The following is a 22,770-nucleotide window of genomic DNA, read 5'->3' on the forward strand; positions in this document are numbered from 1 at the left end:
AAGAACGGATGAAGAGAGTGAGAGGTTAGAAGTTTTTAACAAAGAGTTAGAAAATATAAAGAACCAAACAGATGAAAATATAATAACTGAAATGAAAAATACACTAGAAGGAATCAACAGTAGATTAAGTAATACAGAGGAATGGATCAGCAAGCTGTAAGACAGAGTAGTGGAAATCATTCAAGCTGAATAGAAAAAAAGGATAGAAATGAGAACAGTTTAAGAGACCTCTGGGAAAATATCACACATACTAACATTTACATTATAGGGGTTCCAGAAGGAGAAGACAGAGAAAGGGACAGAGAAAGGGACGGAGAACATATTTGAAGCCAAAACAGCTGCAAACTTCCCTAACTTGTGAAATGAAACAAACATGCAAGTCTAGGAAGCATGGAGACTCCCAAACATGATCAACCCAAAGAGGACCACACCAAAACACTCTGTAATTAAAATGGCAAAAATCAAAGATAAAGGGATATTATTAAAAGTAGCAAGGGAAAAGCAACAAGTTATGTACTAGGGAACTCCCAAAAGGCTATCAGATGACTTTTCAGCAGAAACTCTGCAGGCCAGAAAAGAGTGGCAAGATATAGCTGAAGTGATGAAAGGGAAAACCTACAACCAAGAATACTCTACTTGGCAAGTCTTTCATTTGGATTTGATGGAGAGATCAAAAGTTTTACAGACAGGCAAAAGCTAAAAGAGTTTAGTACCACCAAATCAGCTTTACAAGAAATGTTAAAGGGACTTCTCTAAGTGAAAAAGAAAAGGCCACAACTAGAAACATGAAAATTATGAAAAGAAAAAGCTCATTGGTAAAGGTAAGTATATAGTTAAGGTAGTAAATCAACCACATACAAAGCTAGTAGGAAGGTTAAAAGACAAAAGTAGTAAAATCACCTATATCCACAATAAGCCGTTAAGGGATACATAAAACTAGGTATAAAATACGATGACAGAAACAGTAATTGCGAAGGGAGGGGAGTAAAAATGCAGAGTTGTTAAAATGTGTTTGAAATTAAGAGATAAGCACTTAAAATAATCATATATAGATACAGATAGACCTATCTACATCTATGTATAAACCTAATGGTAACCATAAACCAAAAATCTGTAATAGATACACACAAAAAACGAGTCAGGAAGCCAAACAACACTGAAAACAATCATCAAATCACAAGGGAAGAGAAGGAAAGAAGAAAGGAACAAAAAAGAGTTACAGAAAAAAACCCCAAAGCAATTAAAAAATGGAAATACCTACATGTCCATAATTACTTTAAATGTAAATGGACTAAATTCGCTAATCAAAAGACATATTGGGGCTTCCCTGGTGGCACAGTGGTTGCGAGTCCACCTGTCGATGCAGGGGACATGGGTTCGTGCCCCGGTCCAGGAGGACCCCACATGCCGCGGAGCAGCTGGGCCCGTGAGCCATGGCCGCTGAGCCTGCGCTGGTGTGAGCCTGAGCCTACGCAGCGGTGAGAGGCCCGCGTACCACAAAAAAAAAAAACCACAACATGACTGAATGTATACAAAAATAAAAGCCATATATATACTACCTACAAGAGACTCAGTTGAGATCTAAAGACACACACAGACTGAAAGTGAGAGGATGGAAAAAGGTATTACATGCAAAAAGAAATCAACAGGGAGCAGGGATGAAATACTTATATTGGATAAAATAGACATTAAAACAAAGACTGTTAGGAGAGCCAAAGGAGGAGACATTACATAATAATCAAGGGATTAATCCAAGAAGAAAACATAACAGTTGTAAATATATATGCACCCAACATAGGAACACTTAAACATATATTAACAGACATAAAGGGAGAAAATCAACAGTAGCACATAACACTAGGAACTCTGTGTGTGTGTTAAAGAATTTACTAATTTATTTTACAACAAGACCTATAATATGGGTCCCTCTGTCACAGGCAATGAAAACAGGCAATCCCTACTGAGGAATGAAATTATTCAGAAATTTCTCTCCAACGAAATACAGATTTTCTGCATGAATAGTTTTCTCTTCATCTAGAAATTTACATATTTATAGAAAACCCACAGACATTTAAATCTTTGCTCTCTCTTTTGACTCCATCCAGGTTTCCAATACAGTATGTCCCCTACATGTGAACCTTCAAGATGCGAACTTTCAAAGATGTGAAAATACCCCTGTGTGCCAACTGCTGTATTCTTCTACTGTACTTTTTTTTTTTTTTTTTTTTTTTTTTTGCAGTACGCAGGCCTCTCACTGTTGTGGCCTCTCCCGTTGCGGAGCACAGTCTCCGGACGCACAGGCTCAGCGGCCATGGCTCACGGGCCCAGCTGCTCTGCGGCACGTGGGATCCTCCTGGACCGGGGCACAAACCCGCGTCCCCTGCATCGGCAGGCGGACTCTCAACCACTGCGCCACCAGGGAAGCCCTTCTACTGTACTTTTTGAAGTACTGTACTGTAAGATTAAAAATGTTTTCTATATTTTTTGTGTTTTTTATGTATTATTTGTGTGAAAAGTATTATAAACCTATTACAATACAGTACTATATAGCTGATTGTGTTAGTTGGGTACCTAGGCTAACTTTGTTGAGCTTAACGAACAAATTGGACTTACGAACGTGCTCTCAGAATGGAACTCGTTTGTATGTAGGGGACTTATTGTACAAGGGACTTTAACACCCCACTTACATCAATGGACAGATCATCCACACAGAAAATTAATAAGGAAACACTGGCCTAAATGACACACTAGACCAGATGGACTTAATAGATGTTTATATAGAACACGTATTCCAAAAGCAACAGAATACACATTCTTTGCAAGTGCACATGGAACATTCTCCAGGATAAATTACATGCTAAGCCACAAAACAAGTCAGTAAATTTAAGAAAATTGAAATCTTATCAAGCATCTTTTCTGATCACAGCTCTATGAGACTAGAAACCAACTACAAAAAAAAACGTGGAGGCCAAACAATATGCCACTAAACAACCAATGGATCACTGAAGGGATCACTGAAGAAATCAAAGAAGAAATTTAAAAATATACATGGAGACAAATGAAATAAAAAATGCAATGATCTGAAATCTCTGGGATGCAAAAAAAGCAGCTCTAAGAGGAAAGTTTATAGTGTGATACAAGACTACTTCAGGAAAGAGAAGTCTCAAATAAAGAATCTAACCTTACACCTAAAGCAACTAGAAAAAGAAGAACAAACAAAAGTTAGTAGAAGGAAAGAAATCATAAAGATCCACGCAGAAATAAAATAGAGCCTATTTCTAAAAAAGCAGAAAAGATTAATGAAACTAAGAGCTGTTTCTTTGAAAAGATAAACAAAATGGATAAATCCTTTATGCAACTCATCAAGAAAAAAAGAGGGCCCAAGTAAATAACATCAGAAATGAAAAAGGGAAGCAACTATATGCTAATAAAATGGACAACCTGGAAGAAATGGACAGATTCTTGGAAAGGTATAACCTTCCAAGACTGAACCAGGAAGAAATAGAAAATATAAACAGACCAATCACAAGTAATGAAATTGAAAATGTAATTAAAAATCTTCCAAGAAACAAAAGTCCAGGACCAGATGGCTTCACAGGTGAATTCTATCAAATATTTAGAAAAGAGCTAACACCTATCCTTCTCAAACTCTTCCAAAAAATTGCAGAGGGAGAAACACTCCCAAGATTATTCTACAAGGCCACCATCACCCTGATACCAAAACCAGACAAAGATGTCACACACACACAAAAATTACAGACCAATGTCACTGATGAACACAGATGCAAAAATCCTCAACAAAATACTAGGAAACAGAATCCAACAACACGTTAAAAGGATCGTACACAATGATCAAGTGGTATTTATCCCAGGGAAACAAGGATTGTTCAATATTATGCAAATCAATCAGTGTGATATACCATATTAACAAAGAATAAAAACCATATGATCATCTCAATAGATGCAGAAAAAGCTTTTGGCAAAATTCAACACCATTTATGATTTTAAAAAAAACTCCAGAAAATGGGCATAAAGGGAACCTATCTCAACATAATAAAGGCCATGTATGACAGACCCACAGCAAACATTCTCGATGGTGAAAAGCTGAAAGCATTTCCTCTAAAATCAGGAACAAGACAAGGATGTCCACTCTCACCACTATTATTCAACATAGTTTTGGAAGTCCTAGCCATGGCCATCAGAGAAAAAAAATAAAAGCAATACAAATTGGAAAAGAAAAAGTAAGACTGTCACTGCAGATGACATGATACTATACATAGAGAATCCTAAAGATGCCACTGGAAAACTAATAGAGCTAATCAATGAATTTGGTAAAGTTACAGGATACAAAATTAATACACAGAAATCGCTTGCATTCGTATACACTAACAATGAATGATCAGAAAGAGGAATTAAGGAAACAATCCTATTTACCATTGCAACAAAAAAGAATAAAATACCTAGGAATAAACCTACCTAAGGAGGCAAAAGATCTGTACACAGAAAACTATAAAACACTGATGAAAAGAAATCGAAAAGATGTCACAAACAGATGGAGAGATATACCATGTTCTTGGATTGGAAGAATCAATATTGTGAAAATGACTGTACTACCCAAAGCAATCTACAGATTCAATGCAATCCCTATCAAATTACCAATGGCATTTTTCACAGGATTAGAACAAAAAATTTTACAATTTGTATGGAAACACAAAAGACCCTGAATAGCCAAAGTAATCCTGAGAATGAAAAACAAAGCTGGAGGAATCAGGCTCCCCAACTTCAGACTATACTACAAAGCTACAGTAATCAAGACAATATGGTACTGGCACAAAAACAGAAATATAGATCAATGGAACAGGATAGAAAGCCCAGAGATAAACCCAGGCACTTATGGTCAATCTATGACACAGGAGGCAAGGATATACAATGGAGAAAAGACAGTCTCTTCAATAAGTGGTGTTGTGAAAACTGGACAGCTACATGTAAAAGAATGAAATTAGAACATTCTCTAACACCATACACAAGAATAAACTCAAAATGGATTAAAGACCTAGAATGTAAGAGCAGATACTATAAAACTCCTAGAGGAAAACAAGCAGAACACTCTTTGACATAAATCACAGCAATATCTTTTTGGATCCACATCCTAGATTAATGAAAATAAAAACAAACATTACAAAATGGGACATAATTAAACTCAAAAGCTTTTGCTTTTTGAGCAAAGGAAATGATAAAAAAAAAAAAAAAGACAACCCACAGAGTGGGAGAAAATATTTGCAAACAAAGCAACTGACAAGGGATTAATCTCCAAAATATACAAACAGCTCATGCAGCTCAATATTAAAAACAACAACTCAATCAAAAAATGGGCAGAAGATCTAAATAGACATTTCTCCAAAGAAGACATATGGAAGGCCAAAAGGCAGATGAAAACATGCTCAACATCACTATTAGAGAAATGCAAATCAAAACTACAATGAGAGCTTGGGGAAGATGGCGGAAGAGTAAGACGTGGAGATCACCTTCCTCCCCCCCCCCCCAGAGATACATCAGAAATACATCTACACGTGGAACAACTCCTACAGAACACCCACTGAACGCTGGCAGAAGACCTCAGACCTCCCAAAAGGCAAGAAACTCCCCATGTAACTGGGTAGGGCAAAAGAAAAAAGAATAAACAGAGACAAAAGAATAAGGACGGGACCTGCACCAGTGGGAGGGAGCTGTGAAGGAGGAAAGGTTTCCACACACTAGGAAGACCCTTCGTGGGCGGAGACTGCAGGTGGTGGAGGGGGCAAGCTTCGGAGCCATGGAGGAGAGCACAGCAACAGGGGTGCGGAGGGCAAAGCGGAGAGATTCCCGCACAGAGGATCAGTGCTGACCAGCACTCACCAGCCCGAGAGGCTTGTTTGCTCACCCGCTGGGGTGGGCGGGGGCTGGGAGCTGAGGCTCGGGCTTCGGAGCTTAGATCCCAGGGAGAGGACTGGGGTTGGCTGTGTGAACACAGCCTGAAGGGGTTACTGCACCACGGCTAGCCAGGAGGGAGTCCGGGGAAAAGTCTGGACCTGCCAGAGACGAGACTTTTTCTTGCCTCTTTGTTTCCTGGTGTGCGAGGAGAGGGGATTAAGAGTGCCGCTTAAAGGAGCTCCAGAGATGGGCATGAGCTGTGGCGATCAGCACGGACCCCAGAGATGGGCATGAGATGCTAAGGCTGCTGCTGCCGCCACCAAGAAGCCTATGTGCAAGCACAGGTCACTATCCACACTGCCCCTCCCGGGAGCCTGTGCAGCCCGCCACTGCCGGGGTTCCAGGATCCAGGGACAACTTCCCCGGGAGAACACACGGCACGCCTGAGCCTGGTGCAATGTCATGTTGGCCTCTGCCGCCGCAGGCTCGCCCCGCCTCCGTACCCCTCCCTCCCCCAGGCCTGAGTGAGCCAGAGTCCCTGAATCAGCAGCTCCTTTAACCCCGTCCTGTCTGAGCGAAGAACAGACGCCCTCCGGCGACCTACACGCAGAGGTGGGGCCAAATACAAAGCTGGACCCTGGGAGCTGTTTGAACAAACAAGAGAAAGGAAAATCTCTCCCAGCAGCTTCAGGAGCAGTGGATTAAATCGCCACAATCAACTTGATGTACCCTGCATCTGTGGAATACCTGAATAGACATCGAATCATCCCAAACTGAGGAGGTGGACTTTGAGAACAAGATTTATTATTTTTTCCCCTTTTCCTCTTTTTGTGAGTGTGTATGTGTATGCTTCTGTGTGACTTTGTCTGTATAGCTTTGATTTCACCATTTGTCCTAGGTTTTCCTCTGTCCGTTTTTTTGTTGTTGTTTGTTTTACTTTAAAAAAAATTATTTTTCTTAATAATTATTTTTATTTTGTATTTTAATAACTTTATTGTATTTTATCTTCATTTTATTATATTTTATCATCTTTCTTTCTCTCTTTCTTTTTACTTTTTCTCTCTCTTACTCTGAGCAATGTGGATTAAAGGCTCTTGGTGCTGCAGCCAGGAGTCACTGCTGTGCCTCTGAGGTGGGAGAGCCAACTTCAGGACACTGGTCCACAAGAGACCTCCCAGCTCCACATAATATCAAACGGCGAAAATCTCCCAGAGAACTCCATCTCAACACCAGCACCCAGCTTCACTCAACGACTAGCAAGCTACAGTGCTGGACACCCTATACCAAACAACTAGCAAGACAGGAACACAACCCCACCCATTAGCAGAGAGGCTGCCTAAAATCATAATAAGTCCACAGACACCCCAGAACACACCACCAGACGTGGACCTGCCCACCAGAAAGACAAGATCCAGCCTCATCCACCAGAACACAGGCACTAGTCCCCTCAACCAGGAAGCCTACACAACCCACTGAACCAACCTTAGCCACTGGGGACAGACACCAAAAACAACGGGAACTACAAACCAGCAGCCTGCAAAAAGGAGACCTCAAACACAGTAACATAAGCAAATGAGAAGATAGAAAAACACACAGCAGATGAAGTAAGATAAAAACCCACCAGACCTAACAAATGAAGAGGAAATAGGCAGTCTACCTGAAAAAGAATTCAGAATAATGATAGTAAAGATGATCCAAAATCTTGGAAATAGAGAAAATGAAAGAAACATTTAACAAGGACCTAGAAGAACTAAAGAGGAAACAAGCAACGATGAACAACACAATAAATGAAATTAAAAATACTCTAGAAGGGGGCTTCCCTGGTGGCGCAGTGGTTGGGAGTCTGCCTGCCGATGCAGGGGACATGGGTTTGTGCCCCCATCTGGGAGGATCCCACGTGCCATCGAGCAGCTGGGCCCGTTAGCCATGGCCACTGGGCCTGCATGTCCGGAGCCTTGCTCCGCGGTGGGGGAGGCCTCAACGGTGAGAGGCCCATGTACCGCAAAAAAAAAAGAAAAAAAATACTCTAGAAGGGATCAATAGCAGAATAACTGAGGCAGAAGAATGGATAAGTGACCTGGAAGATAAAATAGTGGAAATAACTACTGCAGAGCAGAATAAAGAAAAAAGAATGAAAAGAGATGAGGACTGTCTCAGAGACCTCTGGGACAACATTAAACACACCAACATTTGAAGTTTAGGGTCCCAGAAGAAGAAGAGACAAAGAAAGGGACTGAGAAAGTATTTGAAGAGATTATAGTTGAAAACTTCCCTAATATGGGAAAGGAAGTACTTAGTCAAGCCCAGGAAGCACAAAGAGTCCCTTACAGGATAAATCCAAGGAGAAACGCGCAAAGACACATATTAATCAAACTGTCAAAAATTAAATACAAAGAAAATATATTAAAAGCAGTAAGGGAAAAACAAAAAATAACACACAAGGGAATCCCCATAAGGTTAACAGCTGATCTTTCAGCAGAAACTCTGCAAGCCAGAAGGGATTGGCAGGACATATGTAAAGTGATGAAGGAGAAAAGCCTACAACCAAGATTACTCTACCCAGCAAGGATCTCATTCAGATTTGATGGAGAAATTAAAACCTTTTCAGACAAGCAAAAGCTGAAAGATTTCAGCACCACCAAACCCGCTTTTCAACAAATGCTAAAGGAACTTCTCTAGGCAAGAAACACAAGAGAAGGAAAATATCTACAATAACAAACCCAAAACAATTTTAAAAATGGGAATAGGAACATACATATCAATAATTACCTTAAATGTAAATGGATTAAATGCTCCCACCAAAAGACACAGACTGGCTGAATGGATACAAAAACAAGACCCATATATATGCTGTGTACAAGAGACCCACTTCAGACCTAGGGACACATACAGACTGAAAGTCAGGGGATGGAAAAAGATATTCCATACAAATGGAAATCAAAAGAAAGCTGGAGTAGCAATTGTCATATCACACAAAATACACTTTAAAATAAAGACTAGTACAACAGACAAAGAAGGACACTACATAATGATCAAGTGATCAATACAAGAAGAAGATATAACAATTGTAAATATTTATGCACCCAACATAGGAGCACCTCAATACATAAGGGGAATACTAACAGCCATAAAAGGGGAAATTGACAGTAACACATTCATAGTAGGGGACTTTAACACCCCACTTTCACCAATGGACAGATCATCCAAAATGAAAATAAATAAGGAAACACAAGCTTTAAATGATACGTTAAACAAGATGGACTTAATTGATATTTATAGGACATTCCATCCAAAAACAACAGAATACTCATTTTTCTCAAGTGCTCATGGAACATTCTCCAGGATAGACCATATGTTGGATCACAAATCAAGCCTTGGTAAATTTAAGAAAATTGAAATTGTATCAAGTATGTTTTCCGACCACAATGCTATGAGACTAGATATCAATTACAGGAAGAGATGTGTAAAAAACAAACACATGGAGGCTAAACAATACACTACTTAATAACGAAGTGATCACTGAAGAAATCAAAGAGGAAATCAAAAAATACCTAGAAACAAAGGACAATGGAGACATGACGACCCAAATCCTATGGGATGTAACAAAAGCAGTTCTAAGAGGGAAGTTTATAGCAATACAATCCTACCTGAAGAAACAGGAAGCATCGCGAATAAACAACCTAACCTTGCACCTAAAGCAATTAGAGAAAGAAGAACAAAAACACCCAAAAGTTAGCAGAAGGAAAGAAATCATAAAAATCAGATCAGAAATAAATGAAAAAGAAATGAAGGAAACGATAACAAAGATCAATAAAACTAAAAGCTGGTTCTTTGAGAAGATAAACAAAATTGATAAACCATTAGCCAGACTCATCAAGAAAAAATGGAGAAAGACTAATATCAACAGAATTAGAAATGAAAAAGGAGAAGTAACAACTGACACTTAAGAAATACAAAAGATCATGAGATTACTGCAAGCAACTCTATGCAAATCAAATGGACAACCTGGAAGAAATGGACAAATTCTTAGAAATGCACAACCTGCCAAGACTGCATCAGGAAGAAATAGAAAATATGAACAGACCAATCACAAGCACTGAAATTGAGACTGTGATTTAAAACATTCCAACAAACAAAAGCCCAGGACCAGATGGCTTCACAGGCGAATTCTATCAAACATTTAGAGAAGAGCTAACACCTATCCTTCTCAAACTCTTCCAGAATACAGCAGAGGGAGGGACACTCCCAAACTCATTCTACAAGGCCACCATCACCCTGATACCAAAACCAGACAAGGATGTCACAAAGAAAGAAAACTACAGGCCAATATCACTGATGAACACAGATGCAAAAATCCTCAACAAAATACTAGCAAACAGAATCCAACAGCACATTAAAAGGATCATACACCTTGATCAAGTGGGCTTTATTCCCAGAATGCAAGGATTCTTCAATATACGGAAATCAATCAACGTGATGCACCATATTAACAAATTGAAAGAGAAAAACTGTATGATCATCTCAATAGATGCAGAGAAAGCTTTTGACAAAATTCAACACCCATTTATGATAAAAACTCTGCAGAAAGTAGGCATAAAGGGAACTTTCCTTAACATAATAAAGGCCATATATGACAAACCCACAGCCAACATTGTCCTCAATGGTGAGTTTACAAGCAGCTCATGCACCTCAATAACAAAAAAAACAACCCAATCCAAAAATGGGCAGAAGACCTAAATAGACATTTCTCCAAAGAAGATATACAGATTGCCAACAAACACATGAAAGAATGCTCAACATCATTAATCATTAGAGAAATGCAAATCAAAACTACTATGAGATATCATCTCACACCGGTCAGAATGGCCATCATCAAAAAGTCTAGAAACAATAAATGCTGGAGAGGGTGTGGAGAAAAGGGAGCACTCTTGCACTGCTGGTGGGAATGTGAATTGGTACAGCCACTAAGGAGAACAGTACGGAGGTTCCTTAAAAAAGTACAAGTAGAACTACCATATGATCCAGCAATCCCACTACTAGGCATATACCCTGAGAATACCATAATTCAAAAAGAGACATGTACCAAAATGTTCATTGCAGCTCTATTCACAATAGCCCAGAGGTGGAAACAACCTAAGTGTCCATCATCGGATGAATGGATAAAGAAGATGTGGCACGTATATACAATGGAATATTACTCAGCCATAAAAAGAAAGGAAATTGAGCTATTTGTAATGAGGTGGATAGACCTAGAGGCTGTCATACAGAGTGAAGTAAGTCAGAAAGAGAAAGACAAATACCGTATGCTAACACATATATATGGAATCTAAGAAAAAAAAATGTCATGAAGAACCTAGGGGCAAAACAGGAATAAAGACACAGACCTACTTGAGAATGGACATGAGGATATGGGGAGGGGGAAGGGTAAGCTGTGACAAAGCGAGAGAGAGGCATGGACATATATACACTATCAAACGTAAGGTAGATAGATAGTGGGAAGCAGCCGCATAGCACAGGGAGATCAGCTCGGTGCTTTGTGACAGCCTGGAGGGGTGGGATAGGGAGGGTGGGAGGGAGGGAGACGCAAGAGGGAAGGGATATGGGAACAGATGTATATGTATGACTGAGTCACTTTGTTATAAAGCAGAAACTAATAAAAAATAAATTTAAAAAAGTCATGTACCAAAATGTTCATTGCAGCTCTATTTACAATAGCCAGGAGATGGAAGCAACCTAAGTGTCCATCATCGGATGAATGGATAAAGGTGTGGCACATATATACAATGGAATACTACTCAGCCATAAAAAGAAACGAAATTGAGTTATTTGTAGTGAGGTGGATGGACCTAGAGTCTGTCATACAGAGTGAAGTAAGTCAGAAAGAGAAAGACAAATACCATATGCTAACACATATATATGGAATCTAAGAAAAAAACAAAAAATGTCATGAAGAACCTAGGGGTAAGATGGGAATAAAGACACAGACCTACTAGAGAATGGACTTGAGGATATGGGGAGGGGGAAGGGTAAGCTGTGACAAAGTGAGAGAGTGGCATGGACATATATACACTACCAAACGTAAAATAGATAGCTAGTGGGAAGCAGCCACATAGCACAGGGAGATAGCTCGGTGCTTTGTGACCACCTAGAGGGGTGGGATAGGGAGGGTGGGAGGGAGGGAGATGCAAGAGGGAAGAGATATGGGAACATATGTATATGTATAACTGATTCACTGTGTTACAAAGCAGAAACTAACACACCATTGTAAAGCAATTATACTCCAATAAAGATGTAATAAAAAACAAAACAAAACTACAATGAGGTACCTCCTTACACCAGAATGGCCAGAATGGCCATCATCAAAAAGTCTGCAGACAATAAATGCTGGAGAGGGTTTGGAGAAAAGGGAACCCTCCTACACTGTTGGTGGGAATGTAAATTGATACAGCCACTATGGAGAACAGTATGGAGGTTCCTTAAAAAACTAAAAATAGAACTACCATATGACCCAGCAATCCCACTCCTGGGCATATATCTGGAAAACCACAATTCAAAAAGATACATGCACCCCAATGTTCATTGCAACACTATTTACAACAGTGAAGACACTGAAGCAACCTAAATGTCCATCAACAGAGGAATGGATAAAGAACATGTGGTACATATATACAATGGAATACTACTCAGCCATTAAAAAATAATGCCATATTCAGAAACATGGCATTATCATACTAACTGAAGATTATCATACTAACTGAAGTACGTCAGATAAAAGACAAATATCATATGATATCCGTTATATGTGGAATATAAAATCAATGATACCAATGAACTTCTTTACAAAACAGAAACAGACTCAAACTTCAAAAACAAAGTTATGGTTACCAAAGGGAAAAGATGGTGGGGGGGGGATAAATTAGGAGTTTGGGATTAACACACTACTATATATAAAATAGCTAACCAACAAGGACCTACTGTATAGCACAGGGAAATCTCAATATTCTGTAATAACCTATATGGGGAAAGAATCTGAAAAAGTGGGTATATGTATATGTATAACAATCGCCTTGGTGTACACCTGAAACTAACACAACGTTGTAAATCAACTATATTCTAATATAAAATAAAAATTTAAAAAACTGAAGAATAAAAGCCATATGATCATCATAATAGATGCAGAAAAAGCTTTTGACAAAATTCAACATCCATTTATGATAAAACGTCTCCTCCACAAAGTGGGTGTAGAGGGAACATACATCAACATAATAAAGGCCATATATGAATTAAATGAAAAATGAATTAAACACCTAAATGTAAGAGCAGAAAGCATAAAACTCCTAGAAGAAAACACAGGCAGAACACACTGACATAAATTGTAGCAATATTTTTTGGCTCTGTCTCCTAAGGCAAAGGAAACAAAAGCAAAAATAAATGGGACCTAATTAAACTTAAAAGCTTTTGCACAGCAAAGGAAATCACTGACAAAATGAAAAGAAAACCTACTGAATGGGAGAAATATTTGCAAATGATAAGACCAATAAAGGATTATTATCCAAAATATATAAATAGCTCATACAACTCAATATCAGAAAAACAAACCCAATTAAAAATGGGCAGACGACTTGAATAAACTTTTTTTTTGGCCGTGGCATGCGAGATCTTATTTCCCCAACCAGGGATCAAACCCACACCCCCTGCAGTGGGAGTGCAGAGTCTTAACCACTGGACTGCCAGGGAAGTTCCCTGAATAAACATTTTTTAAAAAAGAAGACATACAGATGGCCAACAGGCACATGGAAAGATGCTCAACATTGCTAATCATCAGAGAAATGCAAATCAAACCCACAGTGAGATATCACCTCACACCTGTCAGAAGGGCTATCATCAAAAAGACCACAAATAACAAATGTTGGAGAGGGTGTGGAGAAAATGGAACCCTCATGCAATGTCAGTGGGAATGTAAATTGATGCAACCACTTTGGAGAACATTTTGGAGGTTCCTCAAAAAAGTAAAAATAGAACTACCATATGATCCAGCAGTCCCACTCCTGGATATGTATCTGAAGAAATGAAAATACTAATTGGAAAAGATGCATGTACCCCAATGTTCATAGCAGCATTATTTACAATAGCCAAGAAATGGAAGCAACCTAAGTGTCCTTTAATAGAGGAATGGATAAAAAGACGTGTGTGTGTGTGTACACACACACACACAATGTAATACTACCTAGCCATACACAGAATGAAATTTTGCCATTTGCAACAACATGGATCAACCTGGAAGGTATTATGCTTTGTGAAGTAAGTCAGACAAAGACAAATACTGTATGTTTTCACTACATGTGGAATCTAAAAAATCAAACAAACAAATGAATTTAACAAAACAGAAACAGATCTACAAATATAGAGAACAAACTAGTGGTTACCAGTGAGGAAAGGGGAAGTTGGGAGGGGCAAGATAGGGGTAGGAGATTAAGAAGTACAAACTACCACATATAAAATAAATAAGCTACAAGAATATATTGTAGAGCACAGGGAATATAGCCAATATTTTATAATAACTTTAAATGGAGTATAATCTATAAAATTTTAAATTGTTGTGTTGTACACCTGAAACTAATATAATGTTATAAATCAACTAGACCTCAATAAAATTTTTTTTTAAATTCATCCAAATAAAAATTAATAATGAGATATGTCAAACGGTCTGTATGTAATATTACTTAATTTGGGGTAAAGAGTATCTATAACACATGGATGTCTTATTTGGAAAGAGAAACAAAAGGCCCTAGTGTGTGCTCCCTGTCCAGGTGGCTTTCTTCATCTGGGCTACGTCCACACAAAGGGAAGAAGTTAGGACTTGCCCAGCTTGCCCACAGACAAGTCCCACTGACGCCTTTACATCTCGTGCCCCCTCCAGCTCCTTCCCCTCAGAGCCAGGAGAAGCTGGGGAGGGGGTCACAAACTAGTAACTTTTTTTTTTTTTTTTTTTTTTTTGTGGTACACGGGCCTCTCACTGCTGTGGCCTCTCCCATTGCGGAGCGCAGGCTCCGGACGCGCAGGCCCAGCGGCCACGGCTCACGGGCCCAGCCGCTCCGCGGCATGTGGGATCTTCCCAGTCCGGGGCACGAACCCACGTCCCCCGCATCGGCAGGCGGACTCTCAACCACTGCACCACCAGGGAAGCCCACTAGTAACTATTAAACAGAGGATTCCCCCCCCTCCTTCAGTTCCCTCAGGTGGAATTGATCTGAAGCAGGTTGGCCTCACCTTGGACAGAGGAGAAGGAGCAAGGAGTTGCATGTTTTCTTAAGGATCTAGAAAACATAAGATCCCTTTTATAATATAAGGTGATAGAAAAATATTATTTGATTTAATTTAACAAAATTAAATTTTGTTGGTAGAGGCACTATCATACACTGTTGATGGGAGTATGAATTAGAACAATCTTTTTGTGGGGGCAGTTTGGTGGTATCTATCAAAACATAAAACACACATACCTTATTTCCAGCACTGTACTGCTAGGAGTTTACTCTCAGAAGCATGACCAGGGTGTTCACTGCTATTTATAGGAACACACACTGGGAACAAACTAGATGCTTATTGCTGGGGTGGGTACTGGTTTAAAAAAGTACAATCATGTAATGGGAAAACAAGATATTTCTTTGTTCTCGTCCAATGCATTAGAACTACCATTCCTTTCTCACTGGTTACGTGATCTTAAATATTAACACTTCTCTTAAACCTGTCTAGAATTCCCCTGCAAACTCTAAAGCCTCCCAAGCTCTTTTTTCACTTACATATTAATCTTCTGGTTGCATCCTTCCCTCTGGGATCAGGACTGTCACCAATAGCCTGAAAGCTCCGGAAGAACACTGTTTTTAAAAACACATATTTTTTTCTCCTTCTCTATTGACTAAAAGCATCAGTCTTTAAAAACATGCCACTTTTGGCAAAGGATAAGTGAGGATATTTATACTGAGATCAGTCCTGGCAGGAACAGGAGATACTGTGACTCACGCAGAGCTGCAGAGTCAATTTAGGTCTGTCAGGCTTCCCAGCTTTTCAACACCTGCCTTGCACATGCCCTGCCTGCAAAAGGCTACTACAGTTGGAAAACCCTGTATATTCTCAACATTTGCTTTACATTGAAAAAAAATCAAATTACAAACTTATGGTTACCAAAGGGGAAAGAGGTGGGGGAGGGATAAATTAGGAGTATGGGATTAACATATACACGCAAGTATATATAAAACAGATAACAACAATTCACTGTATGGCCTGGGGAACAAAATTCAGTATCTTGTAATAACCTACAGTGGAAAAGAATTAGAAGATTTTATATATATATATATAAATATGTATATATATACACACATATATAAACTGAATCACTTTGCTGTACACCTGAAACTAACATAATATTGTAAATCAACTATATTTCAATAAAAACCAAACCAAAACAACAACAAAAACCAAAATACACCTCTTCTGGGAACTTGGGAACTGCCTCTTTTTTTTTTTTTTAATTGGAGTATAGTTGCTTTACAATGGTGTGTTAGTTTCTGCTGTAGACAAAGTGAATCAGCTCTACGTATACATACATCCCCTCCCTCTCGAGCCTCCCCTCACCACCACCCCTCCATCCCACCCCTCGGGAACTGCCTCTTCAAGAAGGTTTGGATTTTGACGCTCCGTCAAACTTATTAGAACTGCACCCATCCATACTAGAGGTGATTATATTCTGCAATCAGACAGCATCGAGGGAACGTGACAACTCTGAAATAAGAAAATGCAGTGATTCTCCTTCAGAATTTTCCCCATACCTCTGCTCAGATTTAAATCTCTGGAATATTGAAAATAGTTTCTACCTTTAAAAAGATCATCACGGGCTTCCCTGGTCGCGCAGTGGTTGAGAATCCGCCTGCCAATGCAGGGGACACGGGTTCGAGCCCTGGTCCAGGAAGATCCCACATGCCACGGAGCAACTAGGCCCGTGAGCCACAACTACTGAGCCTGCGCGTCTGGAGCCTGTGCTCCACAACGAGAGAAACCGTGACAGTGAGAGGCCCGCGCACCGAGATGAAGAGTGGCCCCCGCTCGCCGCAACTAGAGAAAGCCCTCGCACATAAACAAAGACCCAACGCAGCCAAAAATGAATGAATAGGGTTTCCCTGGTGGCGCAGTGGTGGAGAGTCTGCCTGCCGATGCAGGGGACACGGGTTTGTGCCCCGGTCTGGGAAGATCCCACATGCCACGGAGCGGCTGGGCCCATGAGCCATGGCCACTGAGCCAGCGCGTCCGGAGCCTGTGCTCCACAATGGGAGAGGCCACAACAGTGAGAGGCCAGCGTACCGCAAAAAAAAAAAAAAAAAAAAAAGAGAAAGAAAGAATGAATGAATGAATAAATAAATAAATAAAAATTTTAAAAAATCATCACGTGGAGCATTTGCATTGGCTTACCCTTTTCTTTGACGAAGTCCTTTTGCAACTGTGGGATCAGGAAACTATAAACCAACTCGGCAACAATCTCCTCTGACTGAAGCTGAGTTCGACTAAAAAGTAAAAAACAAATTAAATGAGTATTTCCTTTGTTGCCTTACTTGAGCTGCCAATTTATACTTGGATCCTCCTTGTTTGTGTAAAAAACTCCACTGCTCAAATCCCACCACTGCCTTTTCCTTAAGTGATCTGAAGTAGCACATTACCGGTGAGTTTGGTTAACTCCATGGAAAATCCAAATTTGTCCTTCACTTAGCCTGCCTACCAGGAAGGGAGGGAGTGTTAGAGATACAACTTACAAATGGAAGCCAGAAACCCTGCGGTGATGTCCAAGTAAAATTGGACATACTTACTCACATTGCTTTCATACTTTGTGCTATTCTAAAAGTAAGAAATATGAAAGTGCTCCAGACTGCAGAGGATAACTGAAAATTCTATTCCCAATGCTCTTACCATACAAAGGTACAGGCTTGCTGGCTGCTGCTAAAACAATGCATACTGAAGCATGAGTTATATATTTGTTTCTCCTTAGTGGTGAAATCTTAAGCTCTTGAAAAATACATATGAGTAACAGCAAAAGGCTGTCCATCCCACCATCTGTCCCCTTGGTACACACCGGCTTTCCATTTCATAAGCAATGTCATTGATTTCCTCAGCCATCTTCTCTATTTCTGCCCTGGCTTGTTCTTCTGCAGTATTCTCTTCAGTGTTCAGTATTATATCCTCCAGATAGGAAGTTACAGTACTTTGGTGAACTTTAATTACCTGCAAAACCCCAAAATACTCCAATTACTCAGAATAGGAATGCTACTACTGTACACAAGAAAAATGCATGAACGTTGGTTGACTTTTTTAGCACATCTACTTCATTCATCAGTAGTCCCCTCATTCATTATTCTTTTTTTTTAAACTATAGATAGTCTGTTTCTAATCCACCTATCTACCCACTCTGGGAAGCCCCTACCTATCTGGCTCATTTTAGAATTATGGGGTGGGCAGTACAACACTGCATGGGCTTGAGTCAATAGCCCTGTTTTGGATCCTGGCTTTGTTCTTACCAGCAGTGTAATTTCGTCAAGCTACCTAACTGTGGCAGAGACTAAGATATGTTACACAATGTCCTTTCTTTATTCCTCTTAAAGGATTCTTACAGGGAAAGATGTAGCTTTTTTCTTTTTTTTTTCTTTTTTTCTCTTTTCATTTCTCATTTCATGGGGACAAAATGCAGGAGCACCAGTCATCTTAAACTGCCATGAGGGTCACACCCAAGGGACAGAAAAGCAGGAAGCTAGAAGGATCCTGGGTCTCTGGTGAATTTTTTTAACTATCTTCTCAGCCCTGGACTGCTTCTTTTTAAAGCTTTCTTGAAAGAATATAGACTATACATTTAGAAAAGTGCAGAGCACATAAATGTACAGTGCAATGAAAGAGGGTCAAGCCACTGCTAGGATCCCAGAGGTCACTGTGAGTTCTATCTGACCACAGACCCTTCCCACTCTCATGAGTTTATGGTAAAGACTTCCTATTCTTTAGGGTTTCACTCCCTAAGTATGCAACCATAAATAATACAGTTTAGTTTTACCTGTTTTACAGGTAGATACCAAGGAAGTATCACAAGCATCAAGGGTGTCATACTTAGTTTTGTATGCATTCTGTCTCAACAGATTTTGAGCTTTGGGGGAAGGGCACTTTTTATTTAATGTGTGAGTATTTCTTCGTATCTGAGATAATGCTTGGGACTCAGTAACAACTCAGTACCTGCTTCTTGACTGGCACTGCAGCAGGACTCTGAATATGAAATGTTTACTGAATATCTACCTGTAAAACACCAAGTCCATAACCTTGAATCCCTATGCCTTCCTTATGGGAGAGACCCAATGACCAGTTTAATACAGTTCAACCGAACAACCAACCAACCAAAATATATTTTCTTAAAGTCTGTTACGTACAGGGCTCCCCTGGTGGCGCAGTGGTTGAGAGTCTGCCTGCTGATGCAGGGGACACGGGTTCGTGCCCTGGTCCGGGAAGATCCCACATGCCGTGGAGCGGCTGGGCCCGTGAGCCATGGCCGCTGAGCCTGCGCGTCCGGAGCCTGTGCTCCACAACGGGAGAGGCCACAGCAGTGAGAGGCCTGCGTACCGCAAAAAAACAAACAAACAAAAAAACCCCCAAAAAACAACAAAAAAAATCTGTTACGTACAGAGGGCTATGCTGGCGCTGTGGAAGGCACGTGCCTGCTCCGATGGAGACCACAGACTTATTCAGGAAACAAGTCACACCTAGATGGAACAATTAGACAGTTGAATCTTGTAATAGTTCAGAGGTGGAAAGTTTAATTTGGTTCACCTCTAGTAATACATGTATTTTTGTGTTTACATATGTCTTTATAAATGTGTATGTTTCTGGACACATTTGTGCTTCTATGTGCGTAAGTGAATAAGGAAACGTATGGGTAGCTATATGTGTGTACTTCCCATCTTTGCTAATATTGTGCATGTGGGCTTATGTTTGTGTGTCTTAACTTATAGATGTGCAAAAGTGTGTATGTGTTTAAAATATGAGTCTGTGACTTTCTATGTTTCTCAATATCTACATGTTATTTTTCTGGAAATTTACTCATGTGTACATTTCTTGGTTTTGGTATATTTATGTGCAAGAATATTTATCTTTACGAGGGTCATATGATGGGAGATAGGGAATTTAAATGATGCTGGGGTCCAGAGATGGATACATTTTTTACATAAATTTTCCTTAACTCAGGCTGGAAGGGTCATCTTAACCCTTTCTTGCCCCTCCTAGACATGCTGACATTTCCTGGGATCATTCCCACTTAAGAGGTACCTTCCTAGAAGCCTTTCACCAGCTTCTTCCTTTACGTGTTTCTGAGTATAGTGGTTCCTCTGTCTCTTTCCTTTTATTCTCACTCCCAACTGGTTCTTCCCATCCCAACTGGTTTTTCCTTAGTGATATTAGGTAGAGGATAGTAAATTCTGGTTTGCTAAAAATTTCTACATTTCAGTAACTCTTTTTTTTTTGGCGGTACGCGGGCCTCTCACTGTTGTGGCCTCTCCCGTTGTGGAGCACAGGCTCCGGACGTGCAGGCTCAGTGGCCATGGCTCACGGGCCTAGCCGCTCTGCAGCATGTGGGATCTTCCCAGACTGGGGCATGAACCCGTGTCCCCTGCATCGGCAGGCGGACTCTCAACCACTGTGCCACTAGGGAAGCCCTCAGTAACTCTTTTTAAGGAAAAATGTGTTAGGATGGTAGGAAGCTAGAATATGAATTATTATTATAGGCTGTATGACACTATAGTTAAAAAGCTTTAACCCAAAACTTTTTAAAGCTGTATAGAGGATGGGAAATCTGTTTAATTTTAATCAATTTCTTATCTGAAAAAACACACACCAAATACTATTCAGGGGTCAATCCTAATTCCATGGGAACTGGGTAAATCCTTTGAATCCCAGATCAAATAAGAAGACCCCAACTTGACATAGCATTTTTTTTTTTAACCTGAGGAGCTCAAAACTATCCACATATATTAATACAATTCAGACAGCCTCTTAGATAGGAATTTTTTTAAGTTCCAGGTTGGTTCTTTCTGCCTTTCCCATCTGGCCCACATCTGGCACAAGGGAAACTCACACAGTCTTTGCCTTAACATATTCTGGGTGTGCTGGCTGCCCATGCAGCCTCTTCTGTGCCCACCTCCCCTCAGCCTGCCCAGCTTCCTCCTCTCCGTTCCGGGGGTGAAACGCCCTAACTGAAAGAATACACTTCAAGCTCTCCAAGAAAGGGGAAGTACTCGTCCCCACCTCTGGGTGTGATTTTTGGGGGGAATTAGTCACAGCACAGCTCCCTTTAAAGAAATCTTCCTCACAAATCCCCTCCAATTTTAATGCTTGAGCTTTTGTATACTTGATGAGGGTGAGAGTGCTTTGAGATATTACTGGTTCCTCAGATTTCCTCTGAGTTTGCATCTTGGTCACTTTGGAATTTCACATCTCTTGAGTCTTGGTCAGAATTCTAATTTACCAGCCTGGCATTCCTAATTCCCAAGGTTGTATCTTTAGTCAGAATCTCTCTTCTAAACTCTATCTTGTATATCCATCTGCTGAAATGACACCTCCACTAAGATGTCTCAAACTTAATATAAATCAAACTCTTCATTCCACTCCTGCCCCTAAACCTATTCCACTCTCAGCTTTCCCGCCTCGGAAAATAGAACCATCACCTCCCCACTCACTGACACCGGAAACTGGACATCATACTTGACTTTACCCCATTTCTCACTCTGGCCTGAGTTACTTCATCAGCCTCCTTCCAGGTCTCCTTGTTTCCACCCTGTCCTCCCTACAACCAACTGTTCACACAGCAAAGCAGAGTGACTTCTTCAAAATATGTCACCGGGCCCCATTTGTTTCCTTCATGAAACTTAACACATTTTCTGATCCTACACTTATTTGCACGTTATATAGGATTTAAGCACCAGGAGAGAAGGGGCCACACCTGGTTTTTCCCTCCAAAGTACCCCACAGTGCCTTTGCACAGTGCTGGGCATATCATAGGAACTCAATACATTATTTGTTGAAGACAATGAAAAACAAAAAACGAAAGTCATTTCATATCATGAGTTTCCTGCCAACGTCCCCACTTGCCTCCTTAAATATCTGGTCCTCCTCCTGCAGGCGCCTCTCTTCCACCTGGCGCCGGCCACTCTCTTCGGCTTCACGCATCCTGCGCTGCCGCTCGGCCAGCATGGCCAGGGCGTGGACCCTCCTCTCCTCCTGCAGTCTCACCAGCTCTTTGGACAGGAAGTCAAACATGTCTGCCAGCACCCATCCTTCCAGTCCAGCCAAATGGTTTTCAACCAGTGACACCTTAAAAATAATAATATAACTATGAGGATACAAATTCCACTGAGAATGGTGATTTATGAGGAGGGATGCTGGATTATCCTTGACAGTCACTTCACTTTCAGAATGCACTTAGTTTTTATTAGGAATATTATCTCCAGACTGGCCCCATCCCAAGGGTTTTACTAGGAAAACTTATGATACAAACTTAGACTTGAGAAAGTAGATTGCTCAGTCACTGATGGATGATAGTCTTCAAATTATAAAGAGGATTTAGCAAAACATTTGTTAGTATCCACACAGAATTTTTTTTTCCTTTCAATTTTATCCAGAAGGTAAAGTGCTTGGGTCTCCCCAGACATGAAGGGAAATGTCAAGGTTTTTATTAAAAGGTAATATTGGAGTTCAAAAAAATAGAATCTCTTAAAAATTCACTCATGGTACCTTTTAATTTTTCAATGCTTTGTCCTTTAACACAAGTTTGGGGAATTTTAAGATCTT

At 40.2% G+C, this 22,770-nt stretch overlaps 1 protein-coding gene across 1 annotated transcript in view; it reads right to left on the reverse strand.

Annotated features, from left to right (window-relative positions):
• The window catches only part of CFAP91 (cilia and flagella associated protein 91), a gene marked incomplete at its 5' end in the record, with an annotated part of 155,610 nt that overhangs the window by 20,378 nt on the left and 112,462 nt on the right, over window positions 1–22,770 (reverse strand). The window contains 3 exons of the mRNA XM_079704207.1: window positions 17,374–17,465; window positions 18,029–18,177; window positions 22,072–22,293. Coding sequence (XP_079560333.1) covers window positions 17,374–17,465; window positions 18,029–18,177; window positions 22,072–22,293 — 463 coding nt within the window. The remainder of the gene's footprint in view (window positions 1–17,373; window positions 17,466–18,028; window positions 18,178–22,071; window positions 22,294–22,770) is intronic.

The sequence above is a fragment of the Hyperoodon ampullatus genome, assembly GCF_949752795.1.
Source record: "Hyperoodon ampullatus genome assembly, chromosome: 5".
Classification (NCBI taxonomy): Eukaryota; Metazoa; Chordata; class Mammalia; order Artiodactyla; family Ziphiidae; genus Hyperoodon; species Hyperoodon ampullatus.